General features: G+C 41.4%; 1 protein-coding gene and 1 long non-coding RNA gene across 17 annotated transcripts in view; one reads left to right on the plus strand and one right to left on the minus strand.

Annotated features, from left to right (window-relative positions):
• Positions 1–20,679, plus strand: part of LOC129397824 (uncharacterized) — a 55,302-nt gene extending 34,623 nt beyond the window's left edge. The window contains exons 3-5 of the long non-coding RNA XR_010112234.1: positions 11,449–11,700; positions 12,174–12,297; positions 15,341–20,679. This is a non-coding gene — a long non-coding RNA (uncharacterized LOC129397824). The remainder of the gene's footprint in view (positions 1–11,448; positions 11,701–12,173; positions 12,298–15,340) is intronic.
• Positions 1–26,597, minus strand: part of PPP2R2B (protein phosphatase 2 regulatory subunit Bbeta) — a 483,915-nt gene that overhangs the window by 6,091 nt on the left and 451,227 nt on the right. For all 16 annotated transcript variants that reach the window (XM_034960730.4, XM_057302358.2, XM_057302357.1 and 13 more), the window contains one exon: positions 4,749–4,918. In XM_034960730.4, coding sequence (XP_034816621.1) covers positions 4,749–4,918 — 170 coding nt within the window. The remainder of the gene's footprint in view (positions 1–4,748; positions 4,919–26,597) is intronic.

Consider the following 26,597-nt stretch of genomic DNA (forward strand, 5'->3'; position numbering starts at 1 on the left):
AGGGAAAACCTAGTCTGAACCATTATTTCTCCACCATACCTAAGGTCTGGGTAGCTCCTATCTGCCTCTAATTGACAGCATTTAAAGAAAAAGAATGTCTACTATGAAGGTATGCTGTATTTATGTTTTGTTGCATAGAAAAAAAAGTCTTCTTAGGCAAACCAGAGGGACCTTTTTCTACTAGAGGAAAGAATAAAGCGAGATGTATACATGAGCAACCTCTAGAGCTTGGAGCAAGAGAGAACTTAAAACCCATCCTATTTGATGTTCTTTCTTCATGTTCCTAATATGACTTTTCTATGATCCTATTAATTTGTGCATGGGATTTTTGATGCCAGACTGAGTGTCCCAATACAGTGTTTCTCATATTTATTTGTGGGAGTCCAGTGTCATAGAGTTAGTGGACCGCTATGAGGCAAACAAAGAGCCAACTCTATTGGTCCGTTCTTATATTTCAAGTGTTGACAAACTTTTTCTCCAAAGGGCCGGATAGTAAATATTTTAAGCTCTGTGGGCCGTATGGTCTCTGTGACAGCTACTCAACTCTGCCATTGTGCATGGAAGCAGCCATAGAAGATATGTAAATGACTGTACATGGCTGTGTCTTAATAAAATTTACCTACAAAGACAAATAGGGGGCTGGTTTGGAACACACGTTGCAGTCTGCCAACCCTTGTTCTATGGAAAAACTTGAAAATAGCTAATCATACTTAAGTCTGCAGCCTTTTATTCATGGAAATGTGATTGAGATCTGTGAATGCATGTATGAAAATGTATAATAGTAGCATTACCTGTCTCCTTGCCCAGGGCAGGCATTATTAACTGATCTTTCATTAACTAATTTCTTTCCCACTGGACCTCACAACCTATTAACTAAATTCTTTCCCACTGGACCTCACAATCTATCATGGTGTTCTGGAGGCTCACTGAATCAGAGTTTGTTTACCATCATCTTTAAATTACTTCACGTAAAAGCTAGCTGGCTGTGTTCTAAAACTAGCTTTGTCCTAAATCTACTCTTCCTAGTTAAGGCTCCCCAGCAGCCACACGCGGGTCCTAGTTCCCACTGCCCTTTCTTTTGCATTAAGGATTCGAATCCTATAAGGTTTGTCTTATGCAGCTGGAAGAGGACACTGAAGTGACTCTAGTCCTGGGCTAAAGATGAAGGGCTGCAAATGAAAGCTTGGGGGCAAGTGATGTGGAGCCAAGCCCTGAAGTCGAGGTAGGATTCAGGAGACAGGAACACTAAATAACAGGGAGTACGATGGACCACAGGGGAAACAAAGCTATCTCCACTACATATATGGCTGTGAATTCTGGCTTCCAAACCTTTCTCCAGCACCTGCTGGAACACAGAGTCATCAAAGTCTTCAACCTCCTCTCTGAACCTTTCCTTCTTCTTCCTCTGACTGGAATTTGGATCTCCTCTGAAGACACTCAAGTGGTAGCTAGAATTTTGCTGTCACTCCACATGCCAGTGTTGGGTAGCTGGGCTCCTTGTTGCTCCAGACAACTATTCCTATTTAAAGTCTTCAACTCCTTTGAAGTCATGCCATCAAACTAAGCTTCCTGCTACCTGTCCTTCTTTCAGCCATCAAAAGTTCTGAGTCCCTAATCCTCATCCCTTGAAGCAAGTTTGTATCTCTGTCTCTCTTCCATTACTATTCCTGCCACTATTTTTAGTTATTCAGGCACTCTAGTCTCTCTCTTACGTGGTCTCGTCTATTCAATGTGTTTTGTCCTTTGCTTCCTTGGTCATATTATGAACCTTGTCATTGCTATCTCTGTACCTGTCATTGCTATCCCTGTTGCTGTTGTTACCTCCTGTCTTTTTAGTTCACTCCTTCTAGTATGTTGATTCTATCAATTCTTAAAATTCATTATTTCCCCTTTTCCCCACCTTCGATTCAGCAGTACATCGTTACAATCAATCACTCCTTTAGCATATATATTCGACAAGCTTGTCTTTCTTGCTCTCTCTTTCCATTGTACTCATTTGGCAAAACTCCATCACTGGTTAAATCTTACTTTCTACCCTTTGTTTACCTGTGCCAAGCAGGTGAATGTGGCTGGGAAGAAACATAAAATCATACAGGTTAATTTCTCTTTAAAGCAATTATATACATTTCAAGTGGATCCCTGAGCAACCCTACCACCCCACAACATTTCTCTTAGATGAGTACTTTACCACTTTTCTTCCTTCCCATTCAGCTAATGACCTTACTGCTTATTTTACTAAAGAAAACACCTACATGTTCCCATCACAAAATTCACAAACCTACTTCATCTATATAAGAAAACTACTCTCCTTCCTTTGATAGATGAATTATCTATGCATCTTACCATCTACAGCCAATTCTGCAATGGACTCCATCCCCTCTGGCTTCCCCCAAGGGCTTTGCTCCTTCAGCGGTCTCTCTCTAATGGTCTCTCTCTCTAGCGGCTTATTCCTATCAGCAGAAAACATGCTGTAATAACTTCCTTCAGCCAGAATCCCATTTCAGCTACCCTTCCATTTCTCTGTTCTCCTTCAGAGTAAACTTGTTGAAACAGTTGTCTGTCCTCATAATGTTCCCATCTTCAGTTTCTTGAACTCACTGCAATTGGACATTTATTCACACTGCTCTACTACTGTTCATCTGTCATTCAGGTTACTGATAATCTCCACTTACTAAATCCAAGTTCGTAGTCTTCTGTACTTGATTCAGCAAAGCATTTGGCAGTTGATGACTTCTTTTTCCTTAAGACAGTTTCTCTATTTGGCTTCCTAGTCACTCCTCTTATCTCACTGGCTAGTTTCCCCAAATCTCTCTTGCCAAATCCTCTTCCTATTCTCAACTAGGTCATATTTTCTGACCTCTTCTTTAATTATACTAATTGTCTAGAAGATCTCATCCAGTCCTATGGCTTTAAATACCCTCTACATACTTGTGAGTGTCAGATTTATATCTTGAAGCTAAATATATCCAGACTCACATTGAAGTGTCTACCTGCTGTGTCTGTTTGGATGTTTAATTGGCTTAACAGAGCCAAAACCAAACTTTCGATTTTCTCATCTAAATAACTTGGCAACTCTACTTTTCTAATTGCTCAGGACAAAAATTTTGGAGTAATCCTTGGTGCTTCTTTCTTTTCCTGTTATATCCCACATCAAATTTGTCCTCAAGCCTTATTGCTTTTACCTTGGAGATACATCAAGAATCTGGCTACCTTCATTGCTAATACACTCATCTAAGCTACTATTGCTGCTTGCCAAAATGTTATAACTATTCTCCTATCTCTTCCAATGTCCCTCCCACAGTTTCTCCTCCCAGCACAACCAGAATGTTCATTTAAAAATGTCAGTGATGAAAATGATCTGGAATTAGATAATGGTGGTTTGTGAGTAAACTAAGATCATTGAATTGTGCACTTTGAAAGGCTGATTATTATGTACATTATATCTCAAGGAAAAAAATGTAAGTCAAATCCTTCTGTCTAGAATCCCCCACTTCTTTTTATCTAACCCCAAATAGCTTAAAATAGGGTTAGTTTATCTCCAGCACTTGATCTTTGCTTTCATTATACTCTTGCTTGGACCTGGATTTTGCTTCTTTAAGTCCTCTTTACTTCAAAGTCTGGTCTTCCTCTTTCAACAAAACCACCCTATACGATGCCTTTTCCTTTGTTTCCTTGCATTTACACCATCCACCCAACACTTAAATCCAAAACTTCCACACAGTCTTCTTGATTCCCTCTCCCTGCACATTTGATCAGTAAGCAAACCTCACTGACTTTTCATCCTACCCATCCTTCCATGTGCACGCTACCATCACTAGACCAAATTGCCATCATCTCCTTTTATCTAAATTGTCTGTTTGGCAAACTGCAAAGTGAAACACACAGTAAAAAGTAAAACTCACAATGTTATTTCCTGGTGTAAAACTTTAATGGTCCTCCATTGTACCCAGTCCACAGGCAAAACAGCCTACTGTGTATTACCAGGGCCTAGTGATCAGCCCCTTGCCTCTATCTCCAGGCTCATCCTTCTGCCTTTGTGATTCATATTCAAGGTGTAAGCACCCTGAACACACCTCATTTCTCTTGACACCAGGCCTTTGAACACATTGTGTTTTTAATTATTACACTGTAGTTCTGAGATACATGTGCAGAACATGCAGGTTTGTTACATAGGTATACATGTGCCATGGTGGTTTGCTGCACCCATCAACCCGTCATCTACATTAGGTATTTCTCCTAATGCTAGTCCTCCCTGAGCCCCCCACCCTCTGACAGGCCCCGGTGTATGATGTTCCCCTTCCTGCGTCCGTGTGAACACGCTATTTTAAGAGCATGCATTTCCTGACTAGTTCATGGCAGTTAAGATTCAGTTTAAGGGTCACTTCTTTGGGAAAACCTTTCTCACCTGGCTGGACCATCTCTTGCAGAGATGCACACTCAATTCCTTGTTCATCATCTGACTTTTCCACCAGATGGTAAGCTGCATGAGAGCAGGACCATTTGTTTACCTCTATAGTATCCATTCCACATGAAGTGCTCTGTCCATATCAATTAAATTGAATTCTAGCCTCTCCACATGCACCTTTATCTTAAATCCTGTGGCACTTATAGCCTGTACCATTTTACTGAATGTATCACCATGCACTGCCTTCCATTTTGCTGCACTGTAAACCTTTGGAAGCAGGGGCTGACTTAAAAGCTCATGAAGGGAATGTTCAATATACCTATGGGTGCCTGGGGTTCTATACCTGGTAAGTCTCGATGGGGCGGTTTTCCATGTTGAGATCCCAGACTTTGACGGTCAAATAGTCCCTGGTCATGATATACCTCCCACTGTGGCTGAACTTCACATCCGAAATCGAAGAGATAATTTCAGAGAAAAATGATCTGTTGCTTGGATCTTCCGGCTCTTCAAAAACTGCAGAACAAAAGCAAAACAAGACAAATTTAGCAATCCTTATCAACTAACTCTAACATGTTTGGACTGGCTAGGAAGCTAACAGTGTAACTGAGAGTCTTAAGTAGGGCTGGTGTCTGCAGAATATAAGTTGCTAATAGAGAACTGTCATCTCTCTGGTAGCGGAAAAAGCTGTCATTAGTTTCTGGATTTTAATTCTCATGGAAGGACTGGCATGGGACCCGTCCCATCATAGATCTGGCACTGACAGATCTATGTATCTAACTCTGTTTCTGTTTCCCTTGGTATCTGGGTGTCACTGCACAAAATCTGGAGTCATGTTAAGATAGTTAAAAAAATTTGTTTTACAGCTTTAGTGAGATACAATTCACATACCACAAAATGTAGAGTTCAGTAGTTTTTAGTATAATCACAAAATCATTGCTATAATCTAAATTTAGAATATGTTCTTTACCTCCCCCCAAAAACTCCATATCCATTGGCAGTTACTTTCCATTCCCTGCTCCTATAGTACTAGGTAAACACCATCTACTTTCTGATTCTCATTCTGGAAATTTCACATAAATGGAATCATAGAATATATGGTCATTTGGGACTGGCTCCTTTTACTTGGCATAAAATTTTCAAGGTTCATCCATGTCGTAGCATGTATCAGGTCTTCATTCTTCCTATGGCTGAATAGTATTCCATTGTATGAATATACCACATTTTGTTTATCCATTTTATGAGCATTTGAGTTGTTTCCACTTTTTAGCTGCTAGGAATAACACTGCTATGATTATTCATGTACAAGTTTTTGTCTGGTCATATGTTTTCATTTCTCTTGTTGGCTCACGGTGTTTAATAGTGAAACTTTGGCCAGGTGTGGTGGCTCATGCCTGTATTCAGCACTTTGGGAGGCCTAGGCGGGAAGATCACTTAAACCCAAGATTTCAAGAGCAGCCTGGATAACATAGGAAGATTCTATTGCTATAAAAATTTAGCCAGGCATGGTGGGGCATGCCTGTGGTCCCAGCTACTTGGGTGGATGAGCTACTATTGGGCCACTGCACCCCAGCCTGGGCAACAGATCGAGATCCTGTCTTCAGAAAAGGAAGAAATAAAAAAAGTGGTGCTTTCTTACTGGACTGCCTTGGGTCTAAGCCTGTCATTTACTTGTTGTGTGACCTTAGGCAAGATACTTCTCTGTGCCTCAGGTTTCCTTATATGTAAACTGTAGCTATGATGTCTTTTTAAAATTAACAAAATTTCTAAATTTGTATAAACTTAATGGGTACAAGTGTGGTTTTGTTACATGGATATATTCCATAGTGGTGAGGTCTGGACTTCTAGTGTAACCATTAGCCAAATAGTGTACATTGAACCCACAATGTCTTTTGTGTGGATTGTCTATTTGCACTGATATCCAGGCTCTTATTATCTCTCTCAATAGCTTCAGCTGATTTCCACTTACAGGAAAAAGGTATGGCTTCTCAGTATGTTATTGGAGCCCATCACAAACTGCCTCTAATTCTTTCTACCTTGATTTTAAGTTGGATGTATAGAGTATATCTCGATGTTTCCCACTTCTATTCATTGCCTGATTCTTTCTTCACTGATCCAAATACTCTTTGATGCATATACCTCATCTACTACATTCTACTACATATTTCTACTACATATTATTTCACCCCAAATGATCTTTTCTTTTCTCTGAAGCCCTATCATGCTTGGTCTGGTCATTTATTTAGTATTTGCTCAGGTACTCTCTTACAATGGAACTATCATTTTTCACATTATTATTATTATTTTAACAACTCATGAGTTTGTTTTATCTCTTCAACTAGGACATAAGCTTCCTGAGAGCAGGATTTTGGTCTTATTTTCGTATTCAGAGTCTTACTCACAAATGTTCAATGAATATTTGTTGCTTCACTGGAGCCAAAGCCAGATAAATTAACAGATTCTTTGCCTTCTGGGTGCTTAGCATGTATAGTATTCAGTTGAAACATATGCATTTGCTGACATTCAATTATTTTTGACCTACAAAGATGGCAATTGTGTATGGCTAAACCTAATAAGGGTTTATATCACAATTTTAGGCTGAACCAAACACTGGCCTGCAGGTTGCTGAGTTAACTTATCCTCCAAGACTACTTCTTTCCTGCCTGCTCAATGCACTCACATAGTCAGTAATGAATTCTATATAAAGAACCCAAGTATATAATTAAGTTGCTGAATTAAACCGTGAACTAAGCCAAAATGTTAATTTTCACAGAACCATTGAAGAGAATAGCAACAAAAGCCCTGATCAATCAGAATTGAAATTGCAAAAATTTAAAAAAAAATCATTGAAACAGAAAAACATGGCTCATTACAGCCTCTGACCCAATGTCTTAGTCTCTGCCCTCATCTTTTGGGCTTCGGCTGAGTATTAGTGAAGGCCCCTGGATTCTGATTGGTATCTTCATAGTTGAGAACTAGATAGGAAGAAAATTTTCACATTAGTTTCAACTAACAGCTATCTTATTAGTATTGGAGGCTTGGAAATTACAAGTAAAACACCTGATCCAGAGGCAGTAAAGTGGATGGGCTTAGCAAATTGTGCTCTGGAGTCATCAATTCCTGCCTCTGTCAGTTACTAGCCATGATCATTTTATTTACTACTCCAGCTTTAGTTTTCCCAGCTGCAAAAAGAGGAGCCACACTGCTTGGCATATAAGCTTGGTACGCAGTAGGTCCTCAGTATATGCCATCACTATTTTCATTTTCAGCATGCACTGCTTCTGTGCTGGCCAGTCATATCTCATTCAACAAGACTCTTGAGAATTTGGGACCAAGGAGTACAGAACCTGCGGACTATTTAAAAGACATAAAGAATGTTTAGATTTTCTCTTCTTTAAACTCAAATCTATTTTATAATGTTTAAATTGACAACAAAATTGTATATATTTATGGTGCCTTTCAATGTTATGCATAGGAATCTGTTTCCCAAATACTTGGCATATTGGGAAGCCAGTGTAGCAACACTGTAAAGCCTCACAATGACACCTTCACAAGATGGATGTGAAATGAAAGATGACAATTCTTCAATCAACCTACCACCATTTATTTGTGGAGTGCCGGCTTTAGGTAGCACACAGAGGGCAAGGTACAGATAACATACCAGCATAGCACTTTGTAGTTCATGACATATCTATGTATATTCAAGTTTTAATAGCAACTCCAGGAATTATTTTCATTCCTTGGGTAATACCATTTAATAGTATTAATAATTACTGTTGATGGGAAGCTTATAATACTGCAGGCCCTGTGCTTTACATGTTTTATTTCATTTAGTTGTTAAAACAGCCTATGAAGTAGGAATTATGATTCTTCATTTTATATATGTGGATAACTAAGGCACAGAGAGGTTTTATAACCAGTCCAGGGACACACTGAGATAGAGCTGCATTTTGAACTCACATCTATCTGACTTCAAAATCTTTGTTCTTAATCATGATGCCATGTACAAGACCTTGCTGAGCATTTGTTTATAAGTTAAGTGTCTTGTATGCACAGGCACACACACATGCACAATATAGTATATTAGCTAGAGTCCACAAATAAAAAGTATTTGGATATGTGCCAGGCCCTGTACCAAATGCTAAAGACACAATAATGAACAAGACAGATCCAGCACTACTCCTAGTGAGCTCACAGGATAGAGGAGGGGACAAATGTTTAGCAATCACACAAATGTGGTTACAGTTGTGAATAAGTGAGATTTTACTGTGTTATCAGAGGGAAATCATGGTGCTATGGAACTGGCTAGTGGAAGGTAAATGGAACACCAGTGTGTGTTCCATAAAATTTACTTCTCATGCCCCCTGCAATATCAGAGATGTGCAAAATTTGTTGAACATGTAGTACAACAGTATCTGGTGCCTGAGTGATAGAACTTGAGACAAATCAACACTAGCCTTTCTCCTGGAGACCCTTGGCTTGGCATGACAGTAGAGAATCTGCTGACCTGCAAGGTTTCCAATTAGCTACCAGAAAATAGAGACATTGAGAGGAGAGAGGAAGAGAACTAAGGGAGAGACAAGAAGAGCTTTGCTCCCTTTGTGAGGAAGCAGTCTTGGTGAGAATCCTGATAGCCCAGTCCTAGCCACTGGGGGTATGTCAGGTTCACCAACAGGAGCGTATGTCTTGGAGACCCCAATAGTAACAGTAACAATAATTACATTTGCTACCACTTCTTGGTCCTCAAGCTTTAAATACATTATTGCATTTTAATGCTCAAACTTCTAAGGAAGGTACTATCACTCTTCTCATTTGTAGATAAGGAGACCAGGAGGAAAGGTTCGGTAAGTCACCAGGATCATGCAGCTAGGCAGTGGTAGAGATGGGCTCCTGACTCTGCCCATCTGTCACACCACCTCCACGACGGGGCCTTGCCTTGCTTTGTCAATATTGTTTCCCTGTTCAAACAAGTCAAACCAGGATTCCTCACATTCTAGATATACCTTGTATATGCCCACTTTGGTGCCTCTGTTGCTCCTCACCTCTTCCTGTGCCCATCCAGGTACACTGGAAAGAACATCAGACTCAGGGATGCTGGGCTGGAATCCAGGCTGGGCACAAGTCCAGGCTGGCTTTTGATAATACCTATCATCTACTGAGCTTTTGTGTGGTGTGCGCTACATGTATTAACTAACTCACTATGCATAGGTTTTAGTACTTTTCCACAAATTAGTCTAATCAGTCAACTCAGGTACAACTCACAGCTAGTAGGAACAGAGGCAGAATTTGAACTCAGTATACTTCCAGCTTATGTTCTTAACCTCTGTCCTACTCTCTCTCATCTGTGTGGCTTTCAGCAACTGTCAACTCTCTGACCCTGTTTCCTTCTCTGTAATATGAAGGAGTAAGTGTTGCCTACCAGGTCCCTCCCAGCTCTTGGATTCTAAAATCTATGAAATTCCACTGGCTTTTCAATTTCCCTTTCCTAATCCCCACTACTCTAGGTAGCCTTTCCAAAGTGACTTCAGCAAAATGTTCAACCTGTGATATGGCAGGCATTCCAGATTCCAAAGTCAAATAAGCTTGGGGAACCTTGACAATTTTGGGAGTTGACAACGCAATTACCCTATTGTTGGGGCATTATAGAATGTTCAGCAACATATCTGGCCTCTACTCACTAGATCTGCCCTGGTGACTCCATCTGCCCACATGTGGCAACCAAAATGTCTCTAGATATTGCCAAATGTTCCCCAGGGGGCATGGCTGCCCCTGGTTGAGAATCACTGCTTTAATCCTACTTCAGAGTATTATTTGATCATACCTTTCTCCCCACTCCATTTTATTGTTATTTGGCAAATCATTTGCAGCTCAGTGTTTTTCTAGTACAGGCTTCCTCAGAATACACTTTGGGTTATATTGCTATAGTCAAAACAACTGAATACTGCCTTTAAAATTCCATAGGCTATCTTATGTGCCTTGTGTAGACGTGTTTTCTGTTATAACATGTACAGATATGAATAGATCTCCATGGAGCTGTAAGTATCTTGTGGGAGCCCCCTGAAAGGGCTCAGATGACTGGGTAAATAAGGTTCCAGAATCTGGGGAAAATCTTGAATTCAGTTATTCAAGAATTCAAAAATAAGAGAAAGAATTAAGAAGAAGACTGCCAACTTTAGAGAAACCTAAAGTGAAACAGCATTCATTACAACTGGAGCAAGGGCAGAAAGGAGGCATGCAGTGAGCTGGTTGTGGACTCTGGGGATAGGAGAAGAGAGAGATTAGGTAACCATAGGTGCAGGCTGTTGCTGGGTGTGGCTCCTTTCTCTTGACCTTACACTGGACCTTCATTAATTTCACAGGAACTCATGCCCATGTAGAGGGGTTAGGAGGGGCCCAAGACCACTAACAGCTGATCCTGAAGGCCTGTTCACTCTGTCTTAGATGGTGTGGTGACTAACAGTATAGGTGGTTCCAAACACAGTGGCCTGGGTTGAAACTCCAGCTTTGCTGCTTATAAATGATGGAGCTTTGAACAAGCAGCTTGACTCCTTCCAAGCTTCATTTAATGGAGATAATAGTAGTACCTATGTTCTAGGGCGGTTGTGAGAATAGACGAGATCTTGCTTGTGAATCACTTAGCAAAGTGTCTGTACCCAAAACAATAGGGAAGGCAGCAGTAATGCAGAAGTAGGCATTGCTTAAGGCAAGCTTGGTGTGCAATGAGTCCAAAAGCCTAGTGTTTTTCCGTTTGAGGCAGATCTTAAGAACCAGTTGTGGTACTGATTTCTGGGTTTTCTGTCTGGGCTGTGACACAGACACATACTAGCTTGTTTCTGAACTATCCCTTGAAATACACCTCCTTGGTCCAAGTGTCTCTCATTTCAATGTCACCCCCACCCTGGCTGTGATGACGTGGGAAGATGAGAGTGAGTGTACAGGAAACAAGCCAGGGGGACACGAGGGTCTGCTCACGATGAAAAAGGAACGGGCTCGGAATCATGCGCAGGGCTTTAAATTGCTCACTTTTGCTGACATTTCTTCTACAGGGAAGCACGGCTGGCACGTTCTTCCGTTTGGAGACATGGTTGACAATTTCTCCATAATGGGGACACAACTGGCAATTTTCCTACAGAGTGAGGCAGATGGCAGTTTTCCTTCAGAGACATGCAGGCAACAGTTTTGCCCCTGGAGAGAAAAGCCTCGCCGATTGAGATGCAGCCAGTAATTTTTACTATACAGAAGACACATCCAATAATTTTGCCCAGTGAGAGAAACGGCCAACAATTTTCCCACAGAGGGTAAGAACTCCCTCGGACTGACAATACTGGCCTTTATCCAGCTGAGGACAGTGAGAGAAGAGGTTTAAGATTTAATTAGTGGCTACTGTGCTACCAGGGGCCTAATGACATAGTCTCCAGACACAGATTGGAGACTGCAAATTTAGATCGTATTAAGACTCAGATGAAGGATTCTGAATTGGGAAATAATGAAACCAAGTTGCTTAACCCTTGCAGTTTGCTTTTCATATAGCCCTCCATTAATTCAACAAACAATTGTTTGACAGTGACACTTTAACAAGACAAGGCATACAATGCATAGCATGATGAAGAATGAAAAGTTAATCTAGAAGAAATTATATTGGTCCCTAAGTTTTACATAACTTTTCAAAATAATTCTGCATCTACTATACTTCTTTTACAACATGTCTTTTAACAACTAATCATTCATTCAAAGTTAAGAAATAATGAATCAAAACCTTTTTTTTCCCCAGACAGGAAAAACAGACCAAAAATTCATAGTGGGGAGAAGTGAGGAGCAAATGGGCTGGTGTGACCAAGAAAGACTTAATAAGAAGCTGAGCCTTAAATGATCAAGAAGCACTGGATAGATAAGAGGTTAGTACATATTTTAGGCTCTGAGGGCCATTTGGTCTCCATTACAACTGTTTAACTCTGCCTTTGTAGTGTGAAAGCAGCATAGACAATATGTAAACAGATGAGCATGTATCCCACACGAAGGCTTTGCATATGGACATTGAAATTTCAATTTTGTATAATTTTTATGTGTCATAAAACACTATTCTTTTTTGATTTCTTCAACTCTTTGAAAATGTAAAAATACTATTCTTTGCTAGAGTTGTAAAAAAGAAAAGTTGTGAGTCAGACTTGGCTGTATGCCATAGTTTGCTGAGCCCTGATAATGGTGTTTGAGGGGTAGGAGGGCATCCTATCTAGACAGGGGAATCAGCATGAATAAATGCCTGGGGTGATCAATGCATTTTTGTGGGACAGTGGGCCCCTAGGACTGGTAGCACCATGAGATCAGGTAGAAGGGCTGGAAGATGAGATTTCTGCTTAAACTGCAAATTTCTTTCCTAAACTACATCTCTCAGGATGGTACATGAGAATGAACTTAGGAGTCAGACATATTGGGGCTAGAACCTGGGCTTCATCATCTCCAGGTTGGATTGTCTTTGTCAGTTTTCCTTATCTTGTTAAGACGCAACTTATTTTTAAAATGTAGACATCAATATCTTATTTGCCTGGTTATAAAAATGAAAAGAGAGAAAAGCAAATAAGACATGTAGCACAGGACAGGCATGGTGGCTCACACCTGTAATCCCAGCACTTTGGGAGGCCGAGGCAGGTGGATCACGAAGTCAGGAGCTCGAGACCAACCTGGCCAATATGGTGAAACCCCATCTCTACTAAAAATACAAAAATTAGCTGGGCATAGTGGCACATACCTATAGTCCCAGCTACCTGGGAGAAGAATTGCTTGAACCCAGGAGGCTGAGGTTGCAGTGAGCCAAGATCATGCCACTGCACTCCAGCCTAGGCCACAGAGTAAGACTCTGTCTCAAAAACAAACAAGACATGTAGCACAGTGCCTGGTACACTGTCAGAAGTCACCAAGCCCATATCGAACATTTAAAGAAGAACTAATGTCAATTCTACTCCAACTGTTACAAAAAAATAGAGGAGGGAATACTTCCAAACTCCTTCTATGAGGCCAGTATTACCCTGATACCAAAACCGGACAAAGATATATCAAGAGAACTATAAGCCAATATCCCTGATGAATATATACAAAAATCCTCAACAAAATACTAGCAAACCGAATTCAACAATACATTAAAAAGATCATTCATCATGACCAAGTGGAATTTATCCCAGGGATGCAAGACAGTTCACCATACGAAAATCAATGTGATATGTCATTTTAACAGAATGAAGGAGAAAAACCCTCAAAAAACTGGATATAGAAGAAACGTACCTTAAAATAATAAAAGTCATATATGACAGAGCCACCGCTAGTATCACGCTGAATGGGGAAACAACTGAAAGCCTTTCCTTTAAGATTTGGAACACGACAAAGATGCCCACTGTCGCCACTGTTGCTCAACATAGTACTGAAAGTCCTAGATAGAGCAATCAGACAAAGGAAGAAAAGGCATCCAAATTGGAAAAGAAAAAGTAAAATTATCCTTGTTTGCCAATGATATGATCTTGTATTTGAAAAAACTTAAATATGCCACCAAAAAACTATTAGAACTGAAAACAAATTCAGTAAAACTGCAGGATACAAAATCAAGATACAAAAATGATCTTAACAGCAAATAATCTCAAGAAATTAAACCCATTTACAACAGCTACAAATTAAAAACCAAGGATTTAACTTACTTACCCAGAGAAGTAAAAGGTGTCTACAATGAAAATTAAAAAACACTGATGAAAGAAAAGGAAGGGGACACAAAAAATGGAAAGATATTCCACATTCATGAATTGGAAGAATCAATACTGCTAAAATGTCCATGCCACCCAAAGCAGTCTACAGATTTAATGGAATCCCTATCAAAATACCAATGACTTCACAGAAATAGAAAAAAAATCCTAAAATTTATATGAAACCACAAAAGACCCAGAATAGCCAAGGCTATCTTAAGCAAAAAACAAAACTGGAGGAATCACATTACCTGACTTCAAATTATACTACAGAGTTACAGTAACCAAAACAGCATGGTACCGGCATAAAAACAGACATATAGATCAATGGAACACAAGAACCCAGAAACAAATCCGTATATCTACAGTGAACTCATTTTCAACAAAGGTGCCAAGAACATACACTGGGGGAAAAGACAGTCTCTTCAACTATTTGTGCTAGAAAAACTGGATATCCATATGCAAAAGAATGAAACTAGATCCCAATCACTCAACATATACAAAAGTCAAATCAAAATGGATTGAAGACTTAAATCTAAGACCTTAAAGCATGAAACTACTACAAGAAAACACTGGGGAAAGTCTCCAGGACATTGGACTGGGCAAATATTTCTTGAGGGATACCCCACAAGCACAAGCAACCAAAGCAAAAATGAACAAATGGGATCAAGTTAAAACATTTCTGCACAGCAAAGGAAACAATCAACAAAATGAAAACCCATAGGATGAGGGAAAATATTTGCAAACTACCCATCTGACAAGGGATTAATTACCAGAATATAGAAGGAGCTCAAACAATTCTATAGGAAAAAAATATCTAATCCATTTAAAAAAATGAGCAAGTGATATGAATAGATATTTATCAAAAGAAGACATACACATGGCAGATAGGCATACAAAAAAGAGCTCAACATCACTGATCATTAGAGAACTGCAAATCAAAACTACAATTAGATATCATATGACCCTAGTTAAAATGGCTTTCATCTAAAAGGCAATAATGCTGATGAGGATGTGGAGAAAAGGGAACACTTGTACATTGTTGGTGGGAATGAAAATTCGAACAACCACTACGAATAACAGTTTGGAGATTCCTCAAAAAACTAAAAATTGAGCTACTATATGATCCAGCAATCCCACTCCTTGGGTATATACCCCAAACAAAGAAAATCAGTATACTGAAGAAGTATTTGCGCTCCCGTGTTTGTTGCAGCACTGTTCACAATAGCCAAGATTTGGAAGCAACCTAAGTGTTCACCAACTGATGAATGGATAAGGAAAATGTGGTACTTATATACAATGAAGTACTATTCAGCCATAAAAAAGAATGAGATCCTGTCACTTGCAACAACATGGATGGAACTGCAGGTCTTTATGTTAAGTGAAATGAGCCAGGGACAGAAAGACAAACCTTTCATGTTCTCACTTATTTATGGGAGCTAAAAATCAAAACAACTGAGTTCATGGAGACAGAGAGTAGAAGGATGGTTACCAGAGGGTGGGGGGCAGGGGGAAGTGGGTTAATGGTTAATGGGTACAAAAAAATAGAAAGGATGAATAAGAACTAGCATGTGATAGCACAATAGGGTGATTATAGTCAATATTAATTTAATTGCACATTTAAAAACAAAGGAGTATAACCATATTGTTTGTAACATAAAGAGTACATGCTTGAGGTGGTGAATATACCGTTTACCCCAATGTGATTATTACTCATTGCATGTGTGAATCAAAATATCTCATGTACCTCATAAATATATACACCTCTGTACCCATAAAAAGACGTCAACAAGTTCTAGTGTCACACACCATTCAAACAACAGGTATTGAGTACCCAGTGTGTGTAAAGCACTATGATAGGTGCTAGGGTTACAAGAGCGAGCAAGAGATATACCATGCCTACACTCCTTCAACAAAGAGTGGGGCTTCTTATCTACCATGGTTGGGGCTTCCTCTCATCTCTCTCTCTTTTTTTTTTTTTTTTTGAAGCAGAGTCTCTCTCTGTCACCGAGGCTGGAGTGCGGTGGCGCGATCTCAGCTCACTGCAACCTCTGCCTCCTGGGTTCAAGCGATTCTTGTGCCTCAGCCTCCCCAGTAGCTGGGATTACAGATGTGTGCCACCACACCCAGCTAATTTTTGTAGTTTTAGTAGAGATGGGGTTTCACCATGTTGGCCAGGCTGTCTCCAACTCCCGACCTCAGGTATTCCACCTGCCTTGGCCTCCCAAAGTGCTGGGATTACAGGAGTGAACCACCATGCCAGCCATCTCTTGCTCAATTCCCCTGTAGTAGGCAGAATAATGCCATTGCCCCCATCCCCAAATATGTCTACACCCTAATCCCTAGAACCTGTGACCATGTTATGTTACATGACAAGGGGGAATTAAGGTTGCTAATCAGCTAACCTTAAGACAGATTACGTTAGATTATCTGAGTGGGCTCAGTGTAATGACCACTGTCCTTATAAGTGAAATACGAAGGCAAGAGGGTCAAAGTCTGAATAACCCTATATGAGAAAGACAAGACTGGTCACCGCTGGCTTTGAAGATGGAAAGGTGCCATGAGCCAAGGGAGGCAGGCAGCCTCTCGAAGCTCGAAAAGGCAGGTAGCCATTCTCCCCTAGAGCCTCCAGAAAGGAGCACAGCCCTGCTGACACCTTGACTTTAGCCCAGTGAGACCCACTTCTGACTTTTGACTTCCAGAACTGTAAGGACGTTAATCAATTTGTGTTATTTTAAGCCACTAAGTTCATTAAGTATGTGATAATTTGTTACAGCAGTGATAGAAAACTATCCTCCTCCGTTTGTCAACAAAGAGAGGGCTCAAAGTTCATGAGTTCCCCCTTCAACTCTGCAAAGCCGCTGTTATTATTTCCCTGCACCCCAGGGCCAGTTCCCTTTCAGCAGCTGCCCCTATACAGCTGGACAGGGAAGGCAGGCCAGAGCGGGCTGCTTCTGGGCAGAGGCCATGAGAGGCTCACTGTCCAAGGGAGCTGGTGAACCCCAGCTCAGCCACTCTTTCCTCCCAGCATTCCTGCTGCTGTACACCCATAAGCCAACACAGTTCAGAGAAACCAGAACCCAGTGGCTGCAAAGGCAGAGCAAGCCAAACTCCTCAGAGACATCAGGGCTTAGCAGCAGAACATGAAACGACCGGCAATCCTACCATGTGCTAAATATTTGAATCTTCCCAAAGCAATGCCACTTTGTGCTCAGACATCTACAGTGACTCTGTGTGGCTGATAGCCAACAGTCCTACCCCCTTGTCCTGGTTCAGGGGCTCCATATCAAGTCCTAGGTCAGCATTCCAATATTACTCTCTACTTCATTCTGCTGAAATGCTCCATTGAGGTCTGACCCATCTACTACTCATTTGCACCAGAGTTGAATAACTCCTACCTCCAGGGGCCAGGCAGGTAGTGAAATAGGTGACACATTCATGGGTAGCAATAGGGAACAGTAGGGACTGTGGCAAACTAGAGTGTCCACACCTTATAAAAGGGGCAGTTTCCACCTGAGGTCAGCAGTTTGAAGCCAGCCTGGCAACAAGGCAAAACCCCGTCTCTACTAAAAAAAAAAAAAAAAAAAAAATACAAACATTAGCTGGGTACAGTGGTGGGTGCCTGTAATCCCAGCTCCTCCAGAGACTGAGGCAGGAGAATTGCTTGAACCTGGTAGGCGGAGATTGCACTCCAGCCTGGGCGACAAAGCAAGACTGTCTCAAAAACAAACCCAAAATACAAACAAACAAAACAAAACCATAAAGGGGCAGTTTCCACTCTGCTCCGGCTGAATGCGGCCATGCAGAAATGGGGCTCCAGCACAGCCAGACTAATTTGTAAGGTCTAAATTTTTTGAGGAACTCTAATTTTTTCATGTTAGCAACTAACTAAAGAAACTTGAGTGTGTGATCAAACATACGTCCTCTGTAAGCTATGCAGGCCACAGCCTGTGACCTGATTAACTCCCTGCAGTGATGATGGTGATGTCTGTGGTGCACTGGCATGTGCTGGGGCTGGATCCATGCTCCTTCCCTAACCTCTCCCTGCTCCCGTTTCTCTGGCTCCTATTCAACCTTCAGGGCTCACTGTCTTTTTCTAGAAAACCTTCCTGGACAATCTCGGCCCACTGCATCCTTTCTTCCTTACTGGTTAATTTGGCCACCTTCTAATCTTCCTCCTATTATTTTTAAATATTATTTGTTCAGGATTCACAATGAGTTAAAAAATTTTAGTTCAGGGAATTGGCCCCACAGAAAGGCAACACCAGTGATAACAAGAGCACCTGTTACCTGCCAGGCACCATCTAGGGTAAGAATTATCTCTATATTATGGCTGAGGAAACAGAGGCTTGGAGAGATGGGGACCCAAAGGACCATATGGTCTCTGAGTGAGCCCAGCATTGGAAGGCTCATTATCTGTGGGGTTAGAACTTTCTTACGAAGGAGACTCAGCTGGAATCTGATCTAAAGAAAGGGGAAGCGAAAACCTGTGTTTGGCTTAGGGTTTGCCTGTCAATCTAAAGACTGAATTTGGGCTAATATGTACAGACAAGTTCATTAATTGTGGGTCTGTTTGTCTTTCTTTTGTGAGGAATAATCATTTATTAGCCAAGCGGGACTGGTGCCTTTTTGAGAACTGTCACTCTGGAAAGATATTGATTGAAGGAGGCCTCTGAGCACATTCTCTCCAGCAGGCAGCCGTAAGGGAGGCGGCTGCAGTCCAGACAAGATGATGAGTTGGCAGTGAGCATCTCGACAGGAGCCTAATGAAGAAATCTGGTAACAGCGAGGGCTGGCTTTATGAGTGCTCATATTTGGTCTTTCACTCTCTGCAAGGTTGGTGAGTGGCAAAAGTGTCCATGGGCCTCTACCTCCCACTGTGGAATTACACATTCCTACAGCCAGTGGGCTCCGGGAACCCAGTGGCAGCATCCCCAGGCCCCTGGGCCCACTCCACACATCACAGGCTAGAGACTTCTTGTCTGCCTCCTTTCTCACGTCTCTCCCCCTGAGATAGCATGCTCTCCCCTCCCTCCTTCCCTCTCATAATTTGTTCCCAACAGGTAGCTTTGTGCAGTTACTCCAAGAGAAGCCCGAACTCCCTGGGGAGCCTCTGCCCAGGTGGAAGAGCCCTCGAGTGGCTATTATTAGGGGTGATTGCTGGGAAGCTGGTTGCCATGGCACCGCAGAGGCCAGTGCTGAACTCCCAAGCTGCCCCGTTTCCAAGGCTGTCTACATAATCACTGCAATGAGAGGCACAGGCACAGAAAGGGAGAGAGGAGCAGCTCCCCACTGACAGTGATCTCCCTGCAGAGCAAGGTGAGCAGTTCACAGCTGAGTATGATAGCCCATCTTGGCATGGGCCAAGCACTGCCTGGAGGGACCCTGGTGTGGGCTGGTCACTGCTTCACTGTCTTCTCATGGATCAGGCAGTCTGCCTCTGTGTTCCCAGTACTGGTTTTCTACAGGAAAACACTGCTCCTAATCCACTGATCCATTTCTTAAAGGTTCCTGGAGTTTGCAAACATCGAGTAGTGATAGTCTTCCATCTGCCAGGCACTGCGCTAAACTCTTTATGGAGACAAAGAAATGATGCTCAGAGAGTCATTTGCCCTTGGTCACAGGCTAAGAAGAGGCAGAGCTAGGAGGTAAACCCAACTCTGGCTCTATGGCATCTCATATAGCATCATTTTTCCTCCAGTCCTCTGACTAGAAAGGGTGGCCCCTTCAACCTGGTGCTGAGAACAGACACTGGCGGCCCCCACACCTCTGAGGGCATGGTTCCAGCAAATAGAAATTGGACTGGCAAGGATTAAACCGCTGGTTTGGGCTTCATTAGCTATGTGATCTCACCAACCACAGAGAATTAACCAGAGTGGAGCCATCTCTTTACAGACTTAACACAGTGTACCGGGGCAATATGGAGAACAGTCACTGAATTTATTGAGCACCTACTACCTGCTGCAGACATACCATTAACACATGGTCTATCCTTGCCTTCCACAGTCACTCTAGAACTTAAGGCCACTGTCCTCTGATACAGAGAGAAGAAACATTTTATAATCACTGTAGACAATAAAGGCTTTATCTGTTAGCGAGCACTTTTGCTTAATGACTTGGTCATGGGGAAGGAGAGACAGGTTGTACTTGGTTCTCATTTTGCACTTGGTTAGAGAGTAAGAGGCCTTTCCATCTCCACTGCTGCTCAGGTACTTCCTCCCAGTGTACTCTAGCACTCCCCCAGCAGGTTCTGTAGAAACACAGACCCCAAGGCCTGGGCAGACTCTACCAGAAAAATACTTGTGTTCCTCTGTGCTCTGCCTAGTACATGGCTTCCCTGGCTACCTCTCCTACAGGCCTGGGGAGGCAAAGATGGGAAGTGTTTATAGGTATTATCTATTGACAACATTCAACTTTAGACCTCGGTTCAAGCCCCCTCTACCTTTGCCTAGATCTTTGACTTTGTGTAAACAACATGCTTTTTCTGGGCCCAATGTTCTCATCTGTAACTCCAAGTTTATGAATTGTTTTGATAATAAAATACTAAAAAATATTGAGTGTTTACTGTGGACCAGACATTTCATTGACTCTGCACAACAATCCAGTAATGCATGTTCCATTATTGTCCCCATTTTATAGAGGTGGATACTTAGCTGTACAGAGGGTAAATCCAAGGAGTTAAGAAGTCCAAGTTACCCACACCTGGGCTTGTCTGACCCCAGAACCAGCACTATTGACCACTATGATATACAACCTCTTTCTATCTTCATTAAAGCCAAGTTTCCAAGCCACAGGAATCTCACAAATACCTATAACCAGCCTTTATAATTTATGAACCTCAACAGAGTATCGGAAAGCCACCTAGTGGCTGGAAGTTGCTCAGTAGGATTTGAAATTCTCTAAAAGGCAAAATCATTCCCATATTCCAGGCTCTGCTCCCTCTCCCCCTTCCACCACCCCTTGATATTCTTTCTGAAAAGTTGAGTTGGAAACAATCACTTTCTTCTCTGAACTTCTATAGAGCAAGGTTCCCAAGTTGTGATCAAGACACAAAAGTCATGGGGCAGAGCACCATAAAATATTGTGACATCATTATCTTTAAAGTAGCTTATATATAACTCAGTATACCATTTTGTACTGGGGTCTATTATATAGATCATACAAATTTCAGGAATACTTCCAGGAGAAAAGTTTAACATTGAGACAATTCTGAGTTTTAGCTTATAATTCATAGCCTTAGTGTATTCTGAGATACATATCACCTTTTATCTGATATTAGATCTCATCTCATTCACTCATACATTCAATAACTACAATTTAGTATCCATGAAATGTCAGGGATGGCTCTTGGAATCTTCCAGTACTTAATAACCTCCCTAGGGACAAGCAACAGTACATTGGATTAACACAAATTTGTGGTTTTGTGGCCCCACAGTGACACGAACACAAAAGATTCTCAATAAACAGAAACTGAAAAATGCTACGCGTCAGAACTTTTGGGTACACGTAGGATATGCTGAGGATAAGAACATTTGAAATCACTATTTCAACTGCCTAAAACAATATTCAGCATAAACACTTTTTAGTCAGCATTTTCTCTTTCTGATGATGGGAATCTAAATTTCACATTCAATTGAAAATGAACTTTATATTAGAAACATTTCATAATTTTATATTCTCTTGTCCCACCACGATAAGTGTACAAAGGCATAATTGCATAAGTCTGTCTATCCATTGTGCTTAGCACAATACTTTGTTAACACTTATTGACCAATTCATTGCTTTGTTTGATTTCAGTCTTTTTCCTAAGCTTGATGATTCTATTTTTCTCATATGTAACTCTTCAATGACAATTTCGCTGCATTACAGACATTTTCAAATGGCACAAAAATGTCAGAATATGCTATTTGACCCTGGGATTAAGGATGCCCATACATGAGATCAATCCTATTTAAATCCTTATGTTCAGGTTAAAAATAGAAGATAAAGGCAAGTATCATTATGAGCTTCGTGGGGATAGCATTCCCCTGACCTCTGCTGTCTCCAGTCTGTGCTTGATAACGATGGAAGGCCAGCAGGTGCTTTGAGTAATTCAGCAGATAAAGAGACTTGCACTGATGGGGCTGGAAGCTGCTTGAGTGGACAGCAGATCTCACAATTCAGTTATTGATGCTACCTACTGAGCTGTCAAAATAGAATTATGAGAACTGCATGGGGGGCTCGAATTAACCGATATACTTAAACATGAGTCAATTACACACACGAGAGATCCCCCCTTCTCCATCTTACAGGGCCATGCAAGTCATGAGGATGGTTGTATTCATTATATGATGTAAGAAAAAAAACCAATCATTGTCAGTGTTTCAGACTTAATGTTTTCTAAACCCTGATTTCCTCAGCTGCAAAAAGGAAGAGATACTGCAAACTTACTGGGTTTTCAGGAGGATCAATGAAGATAAATCAATGAGAAGGGGCTCTATAAATAGCAAAGGGCTAAACAGCAAAAGGTATCAACTTTTATCATTTTATGCCTTTTTAAAAACATAAATCTGAGAGTCCACAGAATTTGTAAATTTCCCCTGCAAACTGTTGTTGTGAACTTGCTCTATGGCGCCTTCATCTAGGTGTGTGCTCAGGCCAAAAAGCTGGGAGCTGTCCTTGGTGCTTTCCTTTACTTCACCCTCTACATTTTTTTTTTTTTTTAAAAAAACAGTTCTATTAACTTTACACTCAAAGTACGGCCCAAATCAATTCAATCTCACCATTTCCACTGCACCATCTTAGTCTAAGCCATGCTCATCTCTTACCTGGAGCACTTTGATAGCTTTCTGACTCTTCTCCCAGCATCTACTCTTCCTCCTGATACTTCATTCTTAAATAGCCACAGAGTGACATATTAAAAGTATAATCAATTATCCTCTTTACACCAAGCCCTCCTGGATTTTCTCTTAATACAGCAATATCCAAACTCCTTACCATTGCCTACAGGTCTACTGTGTGTCCCAGCCCTTCAAGTCATTTGCACAGAATACAATGTGAATGGGGGCTGTGTGGTGCAAGGGGACTGCCCTGTATGTAGCTCTTCCTGCCTCCTCTCATGCTATTCCTCCTTATGGTACTGTACACAGCCCAGCTGGTCATCTTTCTGCCCTGTGACCTGCCAAGCACAGTCCAGATTCAGAGCCACTCCATTTGCTGTTGCTTCTTCCCCTGAAACATTTTCACTAAATCTCAATCTTATTTATGTGTGTGTTGTTAGATTCCTTCTCCTTCAATAAAGTGCTGCAAGGGTAGGGGGCATGATTTTCCTAGTGCCTAGAACAGTGCCTGGGACATGTGAAGCAACAATAAACATTTGTTGAATAAATAAGTAGCAGTTGATTACCTTTACTTCATGGACTTCTCTTTCTTTTACTTTGCCTGCAAACACCAAAACTTATGTTCTAGTTTTCCAATTTGTAAAAATATTGCAACTTTTAAAATCTTATTTTGTGCTTTTTTATTGCCATTTTCCCACTTGTGGTGCCTAGGAATGCGATTTAATTTTAACGTTCATGTAAGTTAAATATAACAAGGTAGGTATTTTATTATACTGTATGTGTGTGTAATGTATTCTTAATGCTAGAAATGAGCAAACAGTGGGTCAACTACTCTTTAGTGTTAGTTTTTACATATGTGTAAAGAGAAGTATCAGATGCAAATTTATCAGATTGAATGACTATAGTTGTTTACCTCTAAAAGCATTTCTTTAGCACTTTCACTGTCCTAAATGCTGAGGGGGTTTGAGAAAAGAGTCTAGCCATAATAATGGTCCCATCTAGTGAGAGAGACCAAAATAGAAAGAGGTAATTAAATGTATGGTATTAAGTGCTCTGAGACAGGGCATTTAATCCTATTTGGGGGTCCAGGAAGTCTTCCTGGAGGAATGTGCCTTAACTGAAACCTGAAGAATGTGTAGGCAGAATGATGGCTCCCCAAGGATGTCAAAATCCTAATGCCCGGAACCTGGGAATATCTTACCTTACATGGCAAAATGGAATAAAGATTGTGGATAGAATTATGATGCTAATCAGCTGACCTTAAGGTGGGGAGAGTATCTTGGATTACCCAGGTGGGCCCAGCATAATCACAAAGGTCCTTAAAAGTGGAAGAGAGAGGCAGGAGAGAGACAGAGAGATGTGATATGAGAAGGACTCATCTTCCTGCTGCTAGCTTTGACAATGGAAGAAGGGGCCATTAGCCATGGAATGTGGGCAGCTTCTGAAAGCTGAAGAAATTGAGGAAACATTCCCCCCTAGAGCCTCTAGCAGGGAACACAACTTGATCAACACCTTGATTTTAGACAGTGAGACCAATGTCAGACTTCTGACCTGCAGAACTGCAGGATGGTAAGTTAGTGTTGTTTTAAGCCACTACATTTGTGAGAATTTGTTACAGCAGCCATAGGAAGCTAATACAGAGAGAAAGAGGTGAACTTTGATTTCACTGTGGAGGGGAAAAACGGGCTGTTGGAAGATTATATATAAAAATTGTATGATAAAATTCCCACCTTGTTATGATACTTCTTATATGAATGTTAAAAGATTCATTCCTTGGCACCACAAATGGAAAAATGGAAAAATGGTCATAAAACACAGATTTAGATTTTAAAAGTTGCAACATATTTATAAATTGAAAAAATGGAAGATAATTTTTGGTTTTTGCAGGCAAAATACAGGGAATAGGAGGCCAGTGCCCTCCCTAGGCTCTAACAGGCCAATGTCTCTTTCTGGGGAAAATATTTCTGGGCATTTCCTTGACTGGGTTCTCCTGAACCTAGAATTCAGGATGCCCCCAGGTGCTTGTGGCTGCTTTGCTAGTGATAGCTTGTTACAGGGCATGATGACAGGTAAGTTGGCCTAAAATGTCCCAAGGCCAGAGCCATCTATAACCCCATGGCCAATCTTTCCCATTCTGCATGTCTTGGGGGCTGCAGCCATGTGTGGGAGCCAATTTTGACCTTCACTGCTGTCTCATTCAAGACCCCAAGTGAGGGAGAGGGCAAGACCTGGGAAGGTGTTAACTACTAATGAATAACACTCACTTCCAAAATTAATAAGCCTTCTGGTTCTTAGCAAAATCCACTCAACTGGATTCTCCAGGATGACTAATTGACAGAACTGGTTAAATTAATCAAAAATGGAAATGAGGATGGAAGAAGGGGGAAGGGATTCTATTTTTATTCGATGGCTTGGGCACTGCCTGCTCTGTTAATTGCTGCTAAGCTTGAATGGGATAGAGCAGCTTCAGACATGGGGGTGAGGTGGGGGTGGTGGTGGTATCAGTGAATTCTGCTCCTTGCAGCAAGGCTTTTGGCTTTTCTCCAGAGTGAGAAGTGTGTGTCTGTGTGTGTGTTTGCAATCCTGCCATCAGGCAAAAGCATTTTAATAAAGGACCTTGTCTTTTTAACCTAACCAAGCTCCCCTGAAATAAATACTGTTAATTATACCTCAGATCAATACTGAACCCCTTTTGGAAGATGTGCCAAATCTCAGGGGCTTTAAGATTCATTGCAGTTGCTGTCTCAGCTGATGTCTTTGGACACATTCCATCAGGGACCTGGGGAATGAGCCACAGGTTTATTAGGGAGCTCTAGTGGCTTACTTACCAGGGGTTGGCAATTAAGTTTGTAGATGAGGGTGAAGAATGAGAGTGGATTTTATGTTCTGTGTAATGGCAGAATTAATTCTGTGGTTGAAAATGGTCAGGCTGGGGAATCCAGCCAGATGGGGATTGTATAAAATGGACTCTTGTGAAATTATCCTTCTGGATTTTAGAAAAACATCATGCTCTTTATCCTGTCAGATGCCCAGGAGAGGAATAAATCTTCTGGAAGCAGACCTACATGGGTTCAAATCTTAGGTCCTCCACTGTGATCTGGGGCAAGTTTCCTCACCTCTCTGTGCCTCGTCTGTAAATTAGAGGTACTAATACAAATCTTCATGGGTTGTTGTGAGAATTAAATGAGATACAGAAATGTTCAAAAATAGTACCCTCCCCCTCTACTACACCCACCTTTGGAGGACAATGAAATTTCTGATTTGCATTGTTGGACTGGGCATCAAACTTTGCCCTCTTCTCATTGGAACTCGGGCTGTTTCTCCAATGACTACACTGTTCACAGAAACATCTCAGATTTTTTTTTTTGAGATGGAGTCTCGCTCTATTGCCCAGGCTGGAGTGCAGTGGCACAATCTCAGCTCACTGCAACCTCCACCTCCTGGGCTCAAGTGATTCTCCTGCCTCAGCCTCCTGAGTAGTGGGGATTACAGGTGTGCGCTAACATGCCCAGCTAATTTTTATATTTTTAGTAGAGACAGGGTTTCACCTTGTTGGCCAGGCTGGTCTCGAACTCCTGACTTAAAGTGATCTGCCCGCCTCAGCCTCCTAAAGTGCTGGGATTATAGGTGTAAGCCACCGCACCTGGCCTA

Source organism: Pan paniscus, chromosome 4, assembly GCF_029289425.2.
Source record: "Pan paniscus chromosome 4, NHGRI_mPanPan1-v2.0_pri, whole genome shotgun sequence".
NCBI classification, from domain to species: Eukaryota; Metazoa; Chordata; class Mammalia; order Primates; family Hominidae; genus Pan; species Pan paniscus.